The sequence below is a fragment of the Trachemys scripta genome, chromosome 16 (assembly GCF_013100865.1).
Source record: "Trachemys scripta elegans isolate TJP31775 chromosome 16, CAS_Tse_1.0, whole genome shotgun sequence".
Lineage (NCBI taxonomy): Eukaryota > Metazoa > Chordata > Testudines > Emydidae > Trachemys > Trachemys scripta.
In genome coordinates, this window is record NC_048313.1 from 24303340 (window position 1) to 24317628 (window position 14289).

General features: G+C 46.6%; 1 protein-coding gene across 1 annotated transcript; it reads left to right on the forward strand.

The window, feature by feature from the left end:
* Positions 1-13056: 13056 nt before the first annotated feature.
* NEUROD4 (neuronal differentiation 4) lies at positions 13057-14049 on the forward strand. Its single transcript, XM_034792650.1, has one exon. It carries the CDS (start codon positions 13057-13059, stop codon positions 14047-14049), a length of 993 nt encoding a protein of 330 aa, XP_034648541.1.
* Positions 14050-14289: the final 240 nt, after the last annotated feature.

Consider the following 14289-nt stretch of genomic DNA (forward strand, 5'->3'; position numbering starts at 1 on the left):
GAGGGCAGCACCCATCACTGGAACTGAAACAGGGGCTAGTAGGCCACACTTGGCCCAGAAACCCCAGCACACAGGTCAGGAGTGGGGGAGGAGGGCAGATGAGACGGCCTGTTCCCAAACTGAAATGGGTTTGGTTCTGATCCGGTTGAAGAGATGGAGGAGGGTTGGAGGAATCCACGGGCCAGATCATGGCACTGCTGTGACCTCTTCGGCAATGGACCAGTGAGGTGTGTGTGAGCAGAATCCATGCAGGCACCAGTGCAAACCGAAGCTGCCAGCTGCCTATTCCTCTGAAAAGTGCCAGTGATATGTAGTGACCATGGATGCTGGCAGCATGGCTTTGTATTGGTCCCTAATGATGGTGCTTGCAGCAGCACAGTGCCCCCTAGTGACTCACTGGGGCACTGGGCATGGATTTGTAGATTCATAGATTCCAAGGCCAGAAGAGCTTGACCTCATGTATAGCACAGGCCAGAACCCTGCCCCCAGTAACTCCCAGAGCAGAGCTTTTAGAAAGACTTCCAATCTGGATTGAAAAATTGTCAGTGATGGAGAATCCACCACAACCCTCGCTAAGCTGTTCCACTTGTTAATTACTCTCACTGTTAAATATTTATGCCTTATTTTCAGTCTGAAATTGTCTAGCATCAGCTTCCAGCCATTGGAACATGTTAGACATTTCTCTGCTAGACTGAAGAGCCCGTTATTAAATATTTGTTCCTCATGTAGGTACTTTTCACTGTGACCAAGTCACCCCTTGACCTTCTCTTTCTTAAACTAAATAGACTGAGCTCCTTGAGTCTATCACTATAAGAAAGATTTTCTAATCTTTAATCATTCTCATGGCTCTTCTCTGAATCCTCTTCAGTTTATCAACATCCTTCGTGAATTGTGGGCACAGGATTCCAGCGGCACTCGTACTTGGGCCAAATACAGACGTAAAATAACCTCTCTGCTCCTACATGAGATTCCCCTGTTTATGCAGCCCAGGATCACATTAGCTCTTTTGGCCACAGTGTTACACTGGGAACTCATGTTCAGCTGATTATCCACCACAACTCCCACATCTTTTTTCAGAGTCTCTGCTTCCCAGTATAGAGCCCCTGCCCCCATTCTGTAAGCAGGGCCTACATTCTTTGTTCCTAGCTGTGTACATATAGTTAGCTGTATTAAAACATATATTAAAGGGGTAGCTGTGTTAGTCTGGATCTGTAAAAGCAGCAAAGAGTCCTGTGGCACCTTATAGACTAACAGATGTATTGGAGTATTCACCCACGAAAGCTCATGCTCCAATACGTCTGTTAGTCTATAAGGTGCCACAGGACTCTTTGCTGCTAAAACATATATTGTTTGCTTGCACCAAGTTTATCAAACAATCTAGATTGCTCTGAATCAGCGACCTGTCCTCTTCATTGTTAACCATTCCCCCAATTTTTGTGCCATTTGCAAACTTTATCAGTGACGATTTTATGTTTTCTTCCAAGTCATTGATAAAGATGTTAAATAGCGTAGAGCCAAGAGCCAATCCCTGCGGGACCCCATTGGAAACAGACCTATGTGATGGTGATTTCCCGTTGACAATTACATTTTGAAACCTATCAGTTAGCCAGCTTTTAATCCATGTAATGTGTGCCATGTACATTTTATACTGTTCTAGTTCGTTAATCAAAATGTCTGCAGCACCACGTCAAACACCTTACAGAAGCCTAAGTATATTTTACATCAACACTGTTACCTTTATCGACCAAACTTGTAATCTCATCAAAAAAAGCTATCAAGTTAGTTTTCCGGGCTCTATTTTCCATAAACTCATTTTGACTGACATTAATGACATCACCCTCCTTTAGTTCATTATTAATCCAGTCCCATATCACCCACTCCATTATCCTGCCCAGGATTGATGTCGGGCTGACAGGCCTATAATTCCCTGCGCCATCCCATTTACCCTTTTTTAGAACTGGCACAACGTTAGCTTTCTTCCAGTTTTCTGGAACTTCCCCAGTGCTTGGAGGCTCCCGTCCCTGGCTTGCCACTGCTCCCCCGTGACCTTTCTCACATCACTTAGACTCTCTGGCCCTTTGCTCCCCATCTGCTCTGCCTCACAGGTGGTTCAAGGATCAATACAGTAAAGACAGTGAGGTTCCTAGACCCCAGGGTGGTGGGGACAGAGGACTAGCACCCTTGCTATGGAAGTATTGTGTACACCTCTGCCCCCGCATAAACTTGTGCACGGTGGGGAGTGGGGCAGAGGTGAGAGTGGGACCCAGGATTGGGACCTGGAGGTGTTAGAATGGGCCCAGGAGTAGGTGGGAACCTTGGGGTGTCTCCTTTCCAGCCTGGAGCTGCCTATGCTGCCCTCCCCTCCTCAGTACCTCCCTCCCTGCCCCTCAGACCACCTGCAGGCAGTACAGGGTGGGAGATATATAGTACCTAAGCCTGAATTCCCTGGAAAGACTAGCTTGGAAATCAGTGCAATCACCAAAACAGGCTCTTTCTGACCAGGGGAATGCCTTTAACTCTCCAGTTTAAAAAGAAATGTACTCATTTTTCCAGTGAAAACCCATTCAGGGCCATTAGGGGATGAACCCAAGGGAGCATCTCATCTAGATTTGGAATTCCTTCTGGGGTAATGCTCAGATTTTATGTCCCAAGAAGCTCAGACAAGCTTGAATTGACAAATGCTGACTTTCCTTCTCCTTTACTAGTAGGCTCACAGGTAGAAGAAGGATGGGCCTATGATGAATGCACAGGGCTGGGGCTTAGAGACTTGGGTTCAAATCCAGCTCTGCCAGTGACTCCCTGTATGACCCTGGAAAAGTCATTGCAATGCTCTGGGCCTCAGTTTCCATCTATAAAATGGGGATAATGACTCACCTTTTTCTCCCAAACTATGTTTGTTCAGCCTTAAGTCCTTCAGGGCAGGGGCTGTCTCTTGCTCTGAGTCTGTGCACTGCCTTCATGGCACAATACGACCCTGGTCTGTGCTTCTGCTGCCTACCACCATAATTGAAACAATAATACTAACAGCTCTGGGAGCCATTGGGGAATGATATGCATGCTCTGGAGACCCCAACAGTTCTGAAATACCCATCACAGTGTCAGTACCTGCCAGGGGTCCACAACGTTTGCAAGTATCTGGGAGGCCCAATTTGCCTGGTTCTGGAGATTGTGTGTGGGGGGGGATTGAATATTCTGTCCCCAAAGGCACTGGCCCACCCATCATATGCTCGCTTTTTAGTGCCAAGTGCCAGCATAAAGGAAGTGCCCAGAGCCGTCTCTCAGGCAGTGCCAGGTACCAGCTGTTTTGGAGGAAGGAACCCCCATAGCGAAGCATGAGCATGGAAACATGGGAAGAGCCCAGTCTGATGTTTGCTAATGCAGCTGGAGAGGGAGGGGGGTGACTCAACACAGTCCTTTGATCGAGAACTGCCCCGTATCTCCAATGACTCCCACATGGTAGAAAAGGGACACCCGCAGCAGGTGCTGCATTCAGTGCTATGGGTGATCCGGTAGGGGATGCTGCCACTGTGAGTCAGCACAATAAGCAGGAATTTTTTAAGAATATAGGAACAAAAGGAATCCTGACAATGGCATTAGTACATTGCTAGATGGAAATGGTAAAATTCTCAATAACAATACAGAAAAAGCAGTAGTGTTTCATAAATATTTCTGTTCTGTATTCGGGGAAAAACAGACAATGCAGTCTCATCTTATGATCATGATAACATTTTCCCCTTCCACTAGTGTTTCAGGAGGATGTTAAACAGCTACTACTAAATTAGACATTTTTAAATCAGCAGGTCCAGCTTGTGTGCATCCAAGAGTTTTAAAAGAGTTGGCTGAGGATCTCACTGGACTGTTAATGTTGTTTTTCAATAAGTCTTGGAACATCAGTGAAGTTCCAGAAGACTGGAAGAAAGTTACTGTTGGGCAAGTATATTTTAAAAGGGTAAACAGGATGACCTGGGTAATTGTAGGTCTATTAATCTGATATTGAGCCGAGGCAAGATAAAAGAGCAGCTGATACAGGACTCAGTTAATAAAGAATTAAAGGAGGGTAATATAATTAATGCCAATCAACATGGGTTTATAGAAAATAGATTCTATCAAACTAAATTGGTAGCGTTTTTTTCATGAGATTACAAGTTTGGGTGATAAAGGAAATAGTGTTGATGTAATAGACTTGGACTTCTGATTTTTTGATTAAGCATTGACTGAAGATGGGCAATCAGCTGAACATGAGCTCCCAGTGCAATGCTGTGGCCAAAAGGGCTAATGCAATTCTTGGATGCATGAACAGGGGAATTTCAAGTAGGAGGTTATTTTACCTCAGTACTTAGCACTGATGTGACCACTGCTGGAATACTGTGTCCAGTTCTGATATACATAATTCAAAAAGGATGTTAATATATTGGAGAGGGGTCAGAGAAGAGCCATGAGAATGGACAAAGAGTCAGAAAACCTGCCCTAGAGTGAGAGACTCAAGGATCTCAATCTATTTATCTTAAGAAAGAGAAGGTTGTAGACTTGATAACAGTCTACAAGTACCTGTAAATCCCCTACATGGGGAACAAAGATTTAATAATTGGTTCTTAGGTCTAGCAATGAAAGGTCTAACGTGATCCAATGGCTGGAAGTTAAAACTAGACAAATCCAGACTGGAAAGAAGGTGTGAATTTTTAACAGGGCACATAATTAACCATTGGAACAATTTTCCGAGGGTTGTGGCGGACTCTTCATCAATGACAATTTTAACATCAAGATTGGATATGTGTCTAAAAGCTCTGCTCTAGGCAGGGGTGAAAGTAATATAAAATTCTTACCAGTACGGGGTCCTGGAGCGGGCCCCCGGAAGGGGTGGGACCTTGGGCAGAAGGGGTGGGGCCTCGGTGGGAGGGCGGGGCTGGGGGGGGGTCTGCCTTCCCCAGCCAGCCCATTTGTGCTGCCTGGCCCACGCCACCCGGGGCTCCGGTGGCGATTTAAAAGGCCCCGGGGCACCGCAGCAGCTGCCCCTTTTGCCCCACCTCCACCCTGCATCAGTGGCCCTGCCGATAGGGACCCTACCGGCAGGGCCGCCGATGGGGGAGCAAAAGGGGCAGCGACGTTAAAGCATTGCCGCAGCAAAGGTCGGCTGTGTATGGGCTGGTACCGGCTTCTTACTGGTATGCCATACCAACCCACTTTCACTCCTGGCTCAAGGAGTTATTGGGGCCAGGTCTCTGGCCTATGCTTTACACATAGGGAGGGATAGCTCAGTGGTTTGAGCATTGGCCTGCTAAATCTGGGGTTGTGAGCTCACTCCTTGAGGGAGCCATTTGGGGATTCAGTTGGGGATTGGTCCTGCTTTGAGCAGGGAGCTGGACTAGATGACCCTCTGAGGTCCCTTCCAACCCTGATATTCTATGATAGGTCAGGCCCTTCTGGCCTTGGAATCTATGAATTTGCAAATCTATGCCCAGTGCCCCCAGGCTCTATGCAATAGAGGAGGTCAGACTAGACAATCACAATGGTCCCTTCTGGCTTTGTAATCTATGAAAAACCCATTTGTCCCAGGCTAATACCAGGACCAGGGGATCCCCCTTCTTTATCCCTGAGCCTCACTGTGGCTTCCTGGGTTGTGATGTTCCTGCTGCAGGCCCTGCCCATGGGTTTGTCTCCCCTCTGCAGCACCGCCTGAACGGTTGAGTAGCTCAACGTTATTTTGAGAAAAAGCTTTTAGTCGAAATATGAGCTTTCATGGAAAATTAGTTTTTTGCAAAAAAAAAATAAAAATAAAATAGTTTTCAATGAAATTTTTCATTTTGCAAAAAAAAATGTGGAATGAAAAATGTTCAGAATGAAAATTGTTGAAAAAAATATTGATTTTTAGATATGTTTTATTTTGAACTAAAGGGAAATTCTCTCAGTGTTTTATTTTCCACCCCCATTTTTCCCACTGGAAAAAGCAGGGCCTCATACTTTTAAACGTTTCTTTACTGGAAAAATGTGAAGAAAGTTTTGCAAAAGAAAGTCTTACTTCTGCTCACATTTTAAACTCTTTACCCCCTTTGCCTCCCACTTTTCCATTGAAAATAAAAGGGAGAAATATAAAAAAGTGAGAGAAAGGGAAAAAATCCCTGATAATTCAAACCAAAATGATTAAAAATGAAACCAAAAATTTCATTTCATTTTGAAAAAAATTCACTTTGAATATTTCACCAAAAATGGGAAAAAATGTAAAAAGTCCAGTGAACAAAACCTGTTTGTTTTCTGGCTTTTTCATGACTCCCGCTGCAAATCTGAGCTGCCCTAGGTACCAGCTAGTGCTGAGATATCCTGCAGGTCAGTGATAAACTTGGTTGAGTTTGGCTGTGTGAGGCCAACGAAGCCCACGTGGGTGTCCCTGGGACTGGTGCTGTCTATTCCCTTTGCTCTAATGGGCCATATCCCTGGCCCTCCTGCTGAGTAGCTCGGGACTCCCATTGTTAGTCACACTGAGCTTGCTCGCATCCGTGTGACTCAACATAAGCAAGGGTGGCAGAATCACATCCTGAGTGCTGAGCCCAAGCCCAGTCTGATTCCAGGGGACCCCGTGCTCTGAGAGGTGGCTTCTTTGGGGTGGGGGATAGAACAGAGGCGCTGGCCATTTGTAGTCTTTAAAAAAACAACAGAGCACTTTTTTCAGCAGCTGGGGTGTCCTGCCCAGTGTCCTGCTCAAACTCCAGCTCAGGAAACTGATCACATTCTTCCTCCAGTGTCAGCTGGCTACGGGCAGAGGGGATAACTCAGTGGTTGAGCATGGACTTCCTAAACCCAGCATTGTGAGTTCAATCATTGAGGGGGCCACTTAGAGATCTGGGGCAAAATCAGTACTTGGTCCTGCTAGTGAAGCCAAGGGCTGGACTCAATGACCTTTCAGGGTCCCTCCCAGCTCTATGAGATAGGAGTATGTATTATTATATTCCTGGTTGAACTTGAGCAGAGCTTTTAGAAAAACAGCCACTCTCGATTTCAAAGTAGACAACGATGGCGAAGTCCCCCACTCAGTGCTAGCCCTGCACTCAGTACCAGAGCATGGAGGTTTGGAGTTAACCCCATGCAGTTTCTGCCCTTGCTGGTGGGCTGACAGTTTCTCCAGGCTCGAAGCCTGGAGAGCGAATGCAGCAGTTCTTCAGCTCATGATGCAAAGGGGCTGCAGAGCTGCCCCAAGTGGTCATCTTGCATAGGGCTGTGCTGTGGCAGGATCAGGTGTGGCGGGGCTGCTGGGCTTTCTGGCCATCCTGGGACAGTGGAACAACCAATAGGGGGCCGTTGCAATATAGAGTAGAGCAGCCCAGAACCTGCCTTTCCTTATGCCAGAGAATGGATCAGTCCCTGGCTGCTCCCTAGCACAGAAGAGGGCAATGAAATCTCTAAGACATATCCCCTCATGGTTTGGCTGCATCCAAAGATATGGCCCCAAAATGTTTCCTGTCATATTTGTGCACATTGATTTCATAGGGAAAACATCATGTGACTACTTCCTATTACTGTTGCTAATTAGTGCCCACCTGGTCCTTCTGGGATGCGACCCATGTTTGCAGCAATTAACACCCTAATCCACTGCACAAGCCCCATGATGCATATTAAATGTGGGATTTTCCACATTGGATGGGATGGTGGCCAGTTGACCCATTGCTTGGACGGCACACTTTCAATAAAGCTGCTTACACTTTAAGCTTTATTAAATGAGTCAGTCAAGCTGACAGGATTTGGGGGGCTGATTAACATGAAACCCAGGCTGTTTTGTGCAGTGTGACTGTATTAATTATGCAGCGGAGATAAATGAAGTTCCAGGCAAACAAGCTCAGGTTACAAGAGCTAATGCAGAAAAATAAAAACCAGTGCAGCTCACAGAGAGCTCTGCCCTTGTCTCCTACCGAGATCAGGTTTTCGCGCTGCCTGGTTTATGCCCTTTAGAAGAGGTGCCTTAAATGACCTGTAAGGACTGAAACAACTCAGTGCATGCAAGACGTTACATCTATCAGAGCGCCGATGGCAAGTTGGAGACCCATTGTGAGAGATCCAGGCACAATACATGTCTAATAGGTTCTTGCTGAGATCTATCCCACCCGTCAGAGCCATTTGATTTTACATGTTTACTTATGATGCAGTAGCACTTAAGTGCCCCAGCCATGTCAAGCCCACGGTGCACTGGGCACTGTGCAGATCCATGGGGAGTGGTGGGCCTTCCCCAGGGAGCTTACAACCTATCCAGATAAGACAGACAAAGGCAGGGTTATTGTCCCTGTTTTCCAGGTTGCGGAACTGAGGCACAGACACACAAAGTGACTTGCCTGAGGTCACTCAGCAAATCTGTGGCAGAGCCAGGAATTGAACACAGCTCTGCTGAGTTCTAGACCTATGTGGGATAGCTCAGTGGCTTCAGCATTGGTCTACTAAACCCAATGGTGTGAGCTCAATCCTTGAGGGGGCCACTTAGGAATCTGGGGCAAAAATCTGCCTGAGGATTGGTCTGCTTTAAGCAAGGGGTTGGACTAAATGACCTCATGAGGTCCCTTCCAACTTTGATATTGTATGATCCACTAGGCCTTTCTTTCTATCAGCATGGCCCTTTCTTTTCATTGCTTCTCTCTGGCACTGCCTGTAGATAGCAAACATTGGTTTCACATCTACAGAATCCAGAGTAAGTACCAGCCCCTGATCTAACCATGCACCGTAACAGACAGACAACTCCCCCGCACCACCACGGCTACATGTTCAGGAGGAATCCTCTGCAACAGACCTCCTCGCTGACTCCCGGCATCTGTTCCATTGTGGCCGAACTTCCTGCAAAAGAAGCTTGGATGGCACTTTCTTTGGAGTGATGATGCACCCAATTGGCTTGCAGGGTCTTTGCACTGCTAGACAAGGGGCTTGCACAGCACGCCAACACCCGCACTGCGAGGCCCTGGGCCTAGCATTACGAACATAAGAACGGCCATATTGGGTCAGACCAAAGGTCCATCTAGTCCAGTATCCTGTCTACTGACAGTGGCCAGTGCCAGGTGCCCCAGAGGGAATGAACAGAACAGGTAATCATCAAGTGATCCATCCCCTGTTGCCCATTCCCAGCTTCTGGCAAAGAAAGGCTAGGGACAGGGCCGGCTTTAGGCCAATTCCCCCGATTCCTTGGAATCGGGCCCTGCGCTTAAGAGGGGCCCGCCACTAAGAGGGCCCCACGCCTTTTTAATTTTTTTTACTCACTCGGCAGCGGTCCGCTCTGGGACTTCGGCGGCGAGGGGGTCCGCTCCGGGTCTTCTGCGGCACTTCGGCGGTGAGGGGTCCTTCAGTGCCGTGGAAGACCCGGAGCGGACCCCCTCGGGGTCCGCCGAAGTGCCGCTGAAGGTATTCGAATCAGGCCCCGCAGGTCCTAAAGCCAGCCCTGGCCAAGGACACCATCCCTGCCCATCTTGGCTAATAGACTTTGACGGACCTATCCTCCATGAATTTATCTAGTTCTTTTTTGAACCCTATTATAGTCTTGGCATTCACAACATCCTCTGGCCAAGAGTTCCACAGGATTACTGTGCATTGCGTGAAGAAATACTTCCTTTTATTTATCAGAGGGGTAGCTGTGTTAGTCTGTATCCACAAAAACAAGGAGGAGTCAGGTGGCACCTTAAAAACTAACAGATTTATTTGGGCATAAGCTTTCGTGGGTAAAAAACTTCTTCAAATGCTTGGAGTGGAAATTACAGATACAGGCATAAATATATATTGGCACATGAAGAGAAGGGAGTTACCTTACGGTATTTATGCCTGTATCTGTAATTTTCACTCCATGCATCTGAAGAAGTGGGGTTTTTACCCACGAAAGCTTATGCCCAAATAAATCTGTTAGTCTTTAAGGTGCCACCAGACTCCTCGTTGTTTCCTTTTATTTGTTTTAAACCTGCTGCCTATTAATTTCATTTAGTGACCCCTAGTTCTTGTGTTATGAGGAGTAAATAACACTTCCTTATTTACTTTCTCCACACCAGTCATGATTTTATAGACCTCTGTCATATCCCCCCTTAGTCATCTCTTTTCCAATATGAAAAGTCCCAATCTTATTGATCCATACCCCTAATCATTTTTGTTGCCCTTTTCTGAACCTTTTCCAATTCAAATATATCTTTTTTGAGATGGGACAACCACATCTGTATACAATATTCAAGATGTGGGCATACCATTGATTTATATGAGGCAATATGATATTTTATGTCTTATTTTCTATCCCTTTCTTAATGATTTCCAACACTCTGTTAGATTTTTTGACTGCCGCTGCACATTGAGTGGATGTTTTCAGAGAACTATCTACAATGACTCCAAGATATCTTTCTTGAGTGGTAACAGCTAATATAGACCCATCATTTTATATGTATAGTTGGGATTATGTTTTCCAATGTGCATTATTTTGCATTTATCAACATTGAATTTAATTTGCCATTTTGTTGCCTAGTCATCCAAGTTTTGTGAGATCCCTTTGTAACTCTTTGCAGTCAGCTTGGGACTTAACTATCTTGAGTAGTTTTGTATCATCTGTAAATTTTGCCACCTCACTCTTCACCCCTTTTTCCAGATCATTTAGGAATATGTTGAATAGTACTGGTCCCAGCACAGACCCCTGGGGGACACCACTATTTACCTCTCTCCATTCTGAAAACTGACCATTAATTCCTACCGTTTGTTTCCTACCTTTTAACCAGATACAGATCCATGAGAGGACCTTCCCTTTTATCCCATGACAGTTTACTTTGCTTAAGAGCCTTTGATGAGGGACCTTGTCAAAGGCTTTCTAAAAATCTAAGTACATTATATCCACTAGAGCCACATTGTCCGCATGCTTGTTGACTCCCTCAAAGAATTCTAGTAGATTGGTGAGGCATGATTTCCCTTTAAAAAAACTATGTTGACTCTTTCCCAACAAATTATGTTCATCTATGTGTCTGACAATTCCGTTCTTTACTATAGTTTCAACCAGTTTGCCTGGTACTGAAGTCAGGCTTACTGGCCTGTAATTGCTGGGATCACTTCTGGAGCTCTTTTTAAAAATTGGCGTAACATTAGCTATCCTCCAGTCATCTGGTATAGAAGCTGATTTAAATGATAGGTTACAAACGACAGTTAGTAGTTCTGCAATTTCATATTTGAGTTCCTTCAGAACTCGTGGGTGAATGCCATCTGGTTCTGGTGACTTATTGCTGTTTAGTTTATCAATTTGTTCCCAAACCTCCTATACTGACACCTCAATCTGGGACAGTTCCTCAGTTTTGTCACCTAAAACGAATGGCTCAGGTTTGGGAATCTCCCTCACATCCTTGGCCATGAAGACCGATGCAAAGATGGCATTTAATTTCTCCGCAATGGCCTTATCATCCTTGAGTGCTCCTTTAGCATCTCGATCGTCCAGTGGCCCCACTAGTTGTTTAGCAGGCTTCCTGCTTCTGATGTACTTAATTTTGTTTTGCTATTACTTTTTCAACATTTGAACCTGCTTTACTGTGTGTTGAGGTGGAGCTCAAACTCCAGGACCTGGATAAGAGCTTATTCCTGCATGGGGCTGCCCTATCCATATGTGCAGCCAGGGCCTAACTTCCAGAGCTCTGGAGACTGACAGTCCCATCCACAGTCAGTGGGAGCCGCAAGAGCTCAGCACCTCTGAAAAAGAGGCCACGAGAGTCCTGAACACAGAGATGCTAAGCCAAGCTAACGCAGAGGTGCCCATGTTCCAAACCGCAACACAATTCCACAACCAGGCAGAAAGAATGCACGTACGTTCACACACACACTAAATGGCACACACACACATCCACACACACGTGCACACACTTTACAAGAGTAAACCTTAGCCTTTCCTTAGCTCAGTAATTCTCGACCTTTGCTATGATGGGAGCCCTGTCCCAGCTAGCCAGGACCCCTATCCCCCCGAGTCAGCTGCATTAAAAAGTTTGAGGGCCCCATGCTCCAGCTGATCTGCCACAGGACATTTACTGGTGGACTGGGAAGATGGTGGAGCAGGGAATATGCTACCCCCTCTCCAGAGGGGCTGAGCTAGCATTCCTGTGTGTATCCTGGGGACTTTCAGGATGAGGTCTGCCTGGTTCAACCCAAATTGCTCTGTGGAGATCTGATCCCTCTCCCCCCTCCTGCATATCTCCAGTGTAGGATCTTCCCTTTATTTTTATTTTTCAACCAGCCATGAAGCAATCAGACAAATCCATCCCTATTCCACGCTGTGCAGAATGGAGCCCCAGCACTGCCGGGCAGGTCATGAGCCTCATGGAGCCAGACTGAATTCAGACTTGAAACACTCACAGTGAAATTTAAAGGAGTAAAACAAATCCATAAAACTCAGTCACTGGAACCCATGAGACCCTGAATAGCAGATCTCCACAACATCAGCATAAGGCTTTAGGGCTTTTCTCCTCCAGTACTCCAGAGGTGACAAACAAACTCTCACTGAGTTCTAATTCTATCCAGCAGGGACAGTGGTTCCACAACCATCTGGTATGTCCATGCTCCCCCTCCTAGGCAAAATGAACCCTTAACATCCCGTAGTAAGAGGGGATTGAATCCAGGGGCTGGGCACACAACTGTGCATAATAAAGAACACTGTGCTCACCAGTAAACCCCATCCATGCAGTATGGAAGGGGAATGGAGGGGATGGACAGAACTTGGGGTCTACTGCTCCCAAAATACAGCTCCTTAACTAGGGAGTACAGCAGATTCCTCTGCCTTGTGCTCTTGGGAGAAGCTCATCCCAGCTGGCAGGCATCAACGCCACTGAAATCTATGCACATGGTGCCCAGATACCACAGTGATAGGCATGGAATAAAAACCTAGATAGAGACTGCAGGCACATAGGCACAGATTCAGACAGATAGTTGCAGAGATACATACTGCCTGTCATTCATAGATTTGTTCTGTAACTTTAACATTATTGGAAGGTGATCTTGCATTCAATTTCTGATGCATATGAAGTGATGAGTGAGTCCCTGGTCTGGGCCTTATTAACACCCACTTTCTTTGTTTCTTTGTTGCAGACATCAGAGATGACCAAGACATATGCCAAACCCAAAGAGATGTCAGAGCTTGTCAGCTCCCAGTCATGGATGGATGAAGCCCTGAGCTCCCAAGATGAAATGAAGGAAGAAGACAGCAGACAAGCCCCCTATGGAATGATGGCTGGCTTGAACGAAGAACATGACAGCATCGAGGAGGAGGAAGAGGAGGAGGATGGAGAAAAGCCTAAGAGAAGAGGACCAAAGAAGAAGAAAATGACCAAGGCACGGCTGGAGCGGTTCAGGGCCCGGCGGGTCAAGGCCAATGCCAGGGAGCGCACTCGGATGCATGGTCTGAATGATGCTCTGGATAATCTGAGGCGGGTGATGCCTTGTTACTCCAAGACTCAGAAGCTGTCCAAGATTGAGACTCTGAGGCTTGCAAGGAATTACATATGGGCTCTGTCTGAGGTGCTGGAGACTGGGCAGACCCCAGAAGGGAAGGGTTTTGTGGAGATGCTTTGCAAAGGTTTGTCACAGCCAACCAGTAACCTAGTTGCTGGCTGTCTACAGCTGGGGCCTCAGTCCCTCTTCCTTGAGAAGCACGAAGAGAAGTCCCCAGTGTGTGACTCTGCCATACCCAGCCATACCTTCAATTACCAATCCCCAGGACTGCCGAGCCCCCCCTATGGGAACATGGAAACCCACCTCTTACATCTAAAGCCTCCTACCTTCAAAAGTTTGGTGGATCCTTCCTTTGGGAGCCACCACCCAGACTGCACCACTCCACCATATGAAGGGCCCCTGACACCTCCCTTGAGTATCAGTGGGAACTTCTCCTTGAAGCAGGATGGGTCTCCAGACCTGGACAAGTCCTACACCTTCATGGCCCACTACCCCTCGGTGAGCCTGGCCGGAGCTCATGGACACACGTCTCATTTCCAAAGCACAGTGCCCCGCTACGAGCTCCCCATAGACATGAGCTACGAATCCTACCCGCACCATGTGGTTGGGCCCCAGCTCAACGCCATATTTAATGAATAATGAGAAAGTTGATAGGTAGACATGAACATATGAGAATCAAGAGAAATACAGCCAGGCGGTGTAGATGTTTCTGGAGTGAACACGACTGGGACGAGGATATCACTGCTCCAAAGCTGTATGAAAGATCTTTGGACTGGTCTCATTGAGACACCTCTATGAAAATCTCTGCTAGCCCTTTTCACACTGTCTTGACAATTGTTTAGTTGTGCTATTTTGCTGGTTTTCACGTTTGTCCCCAGA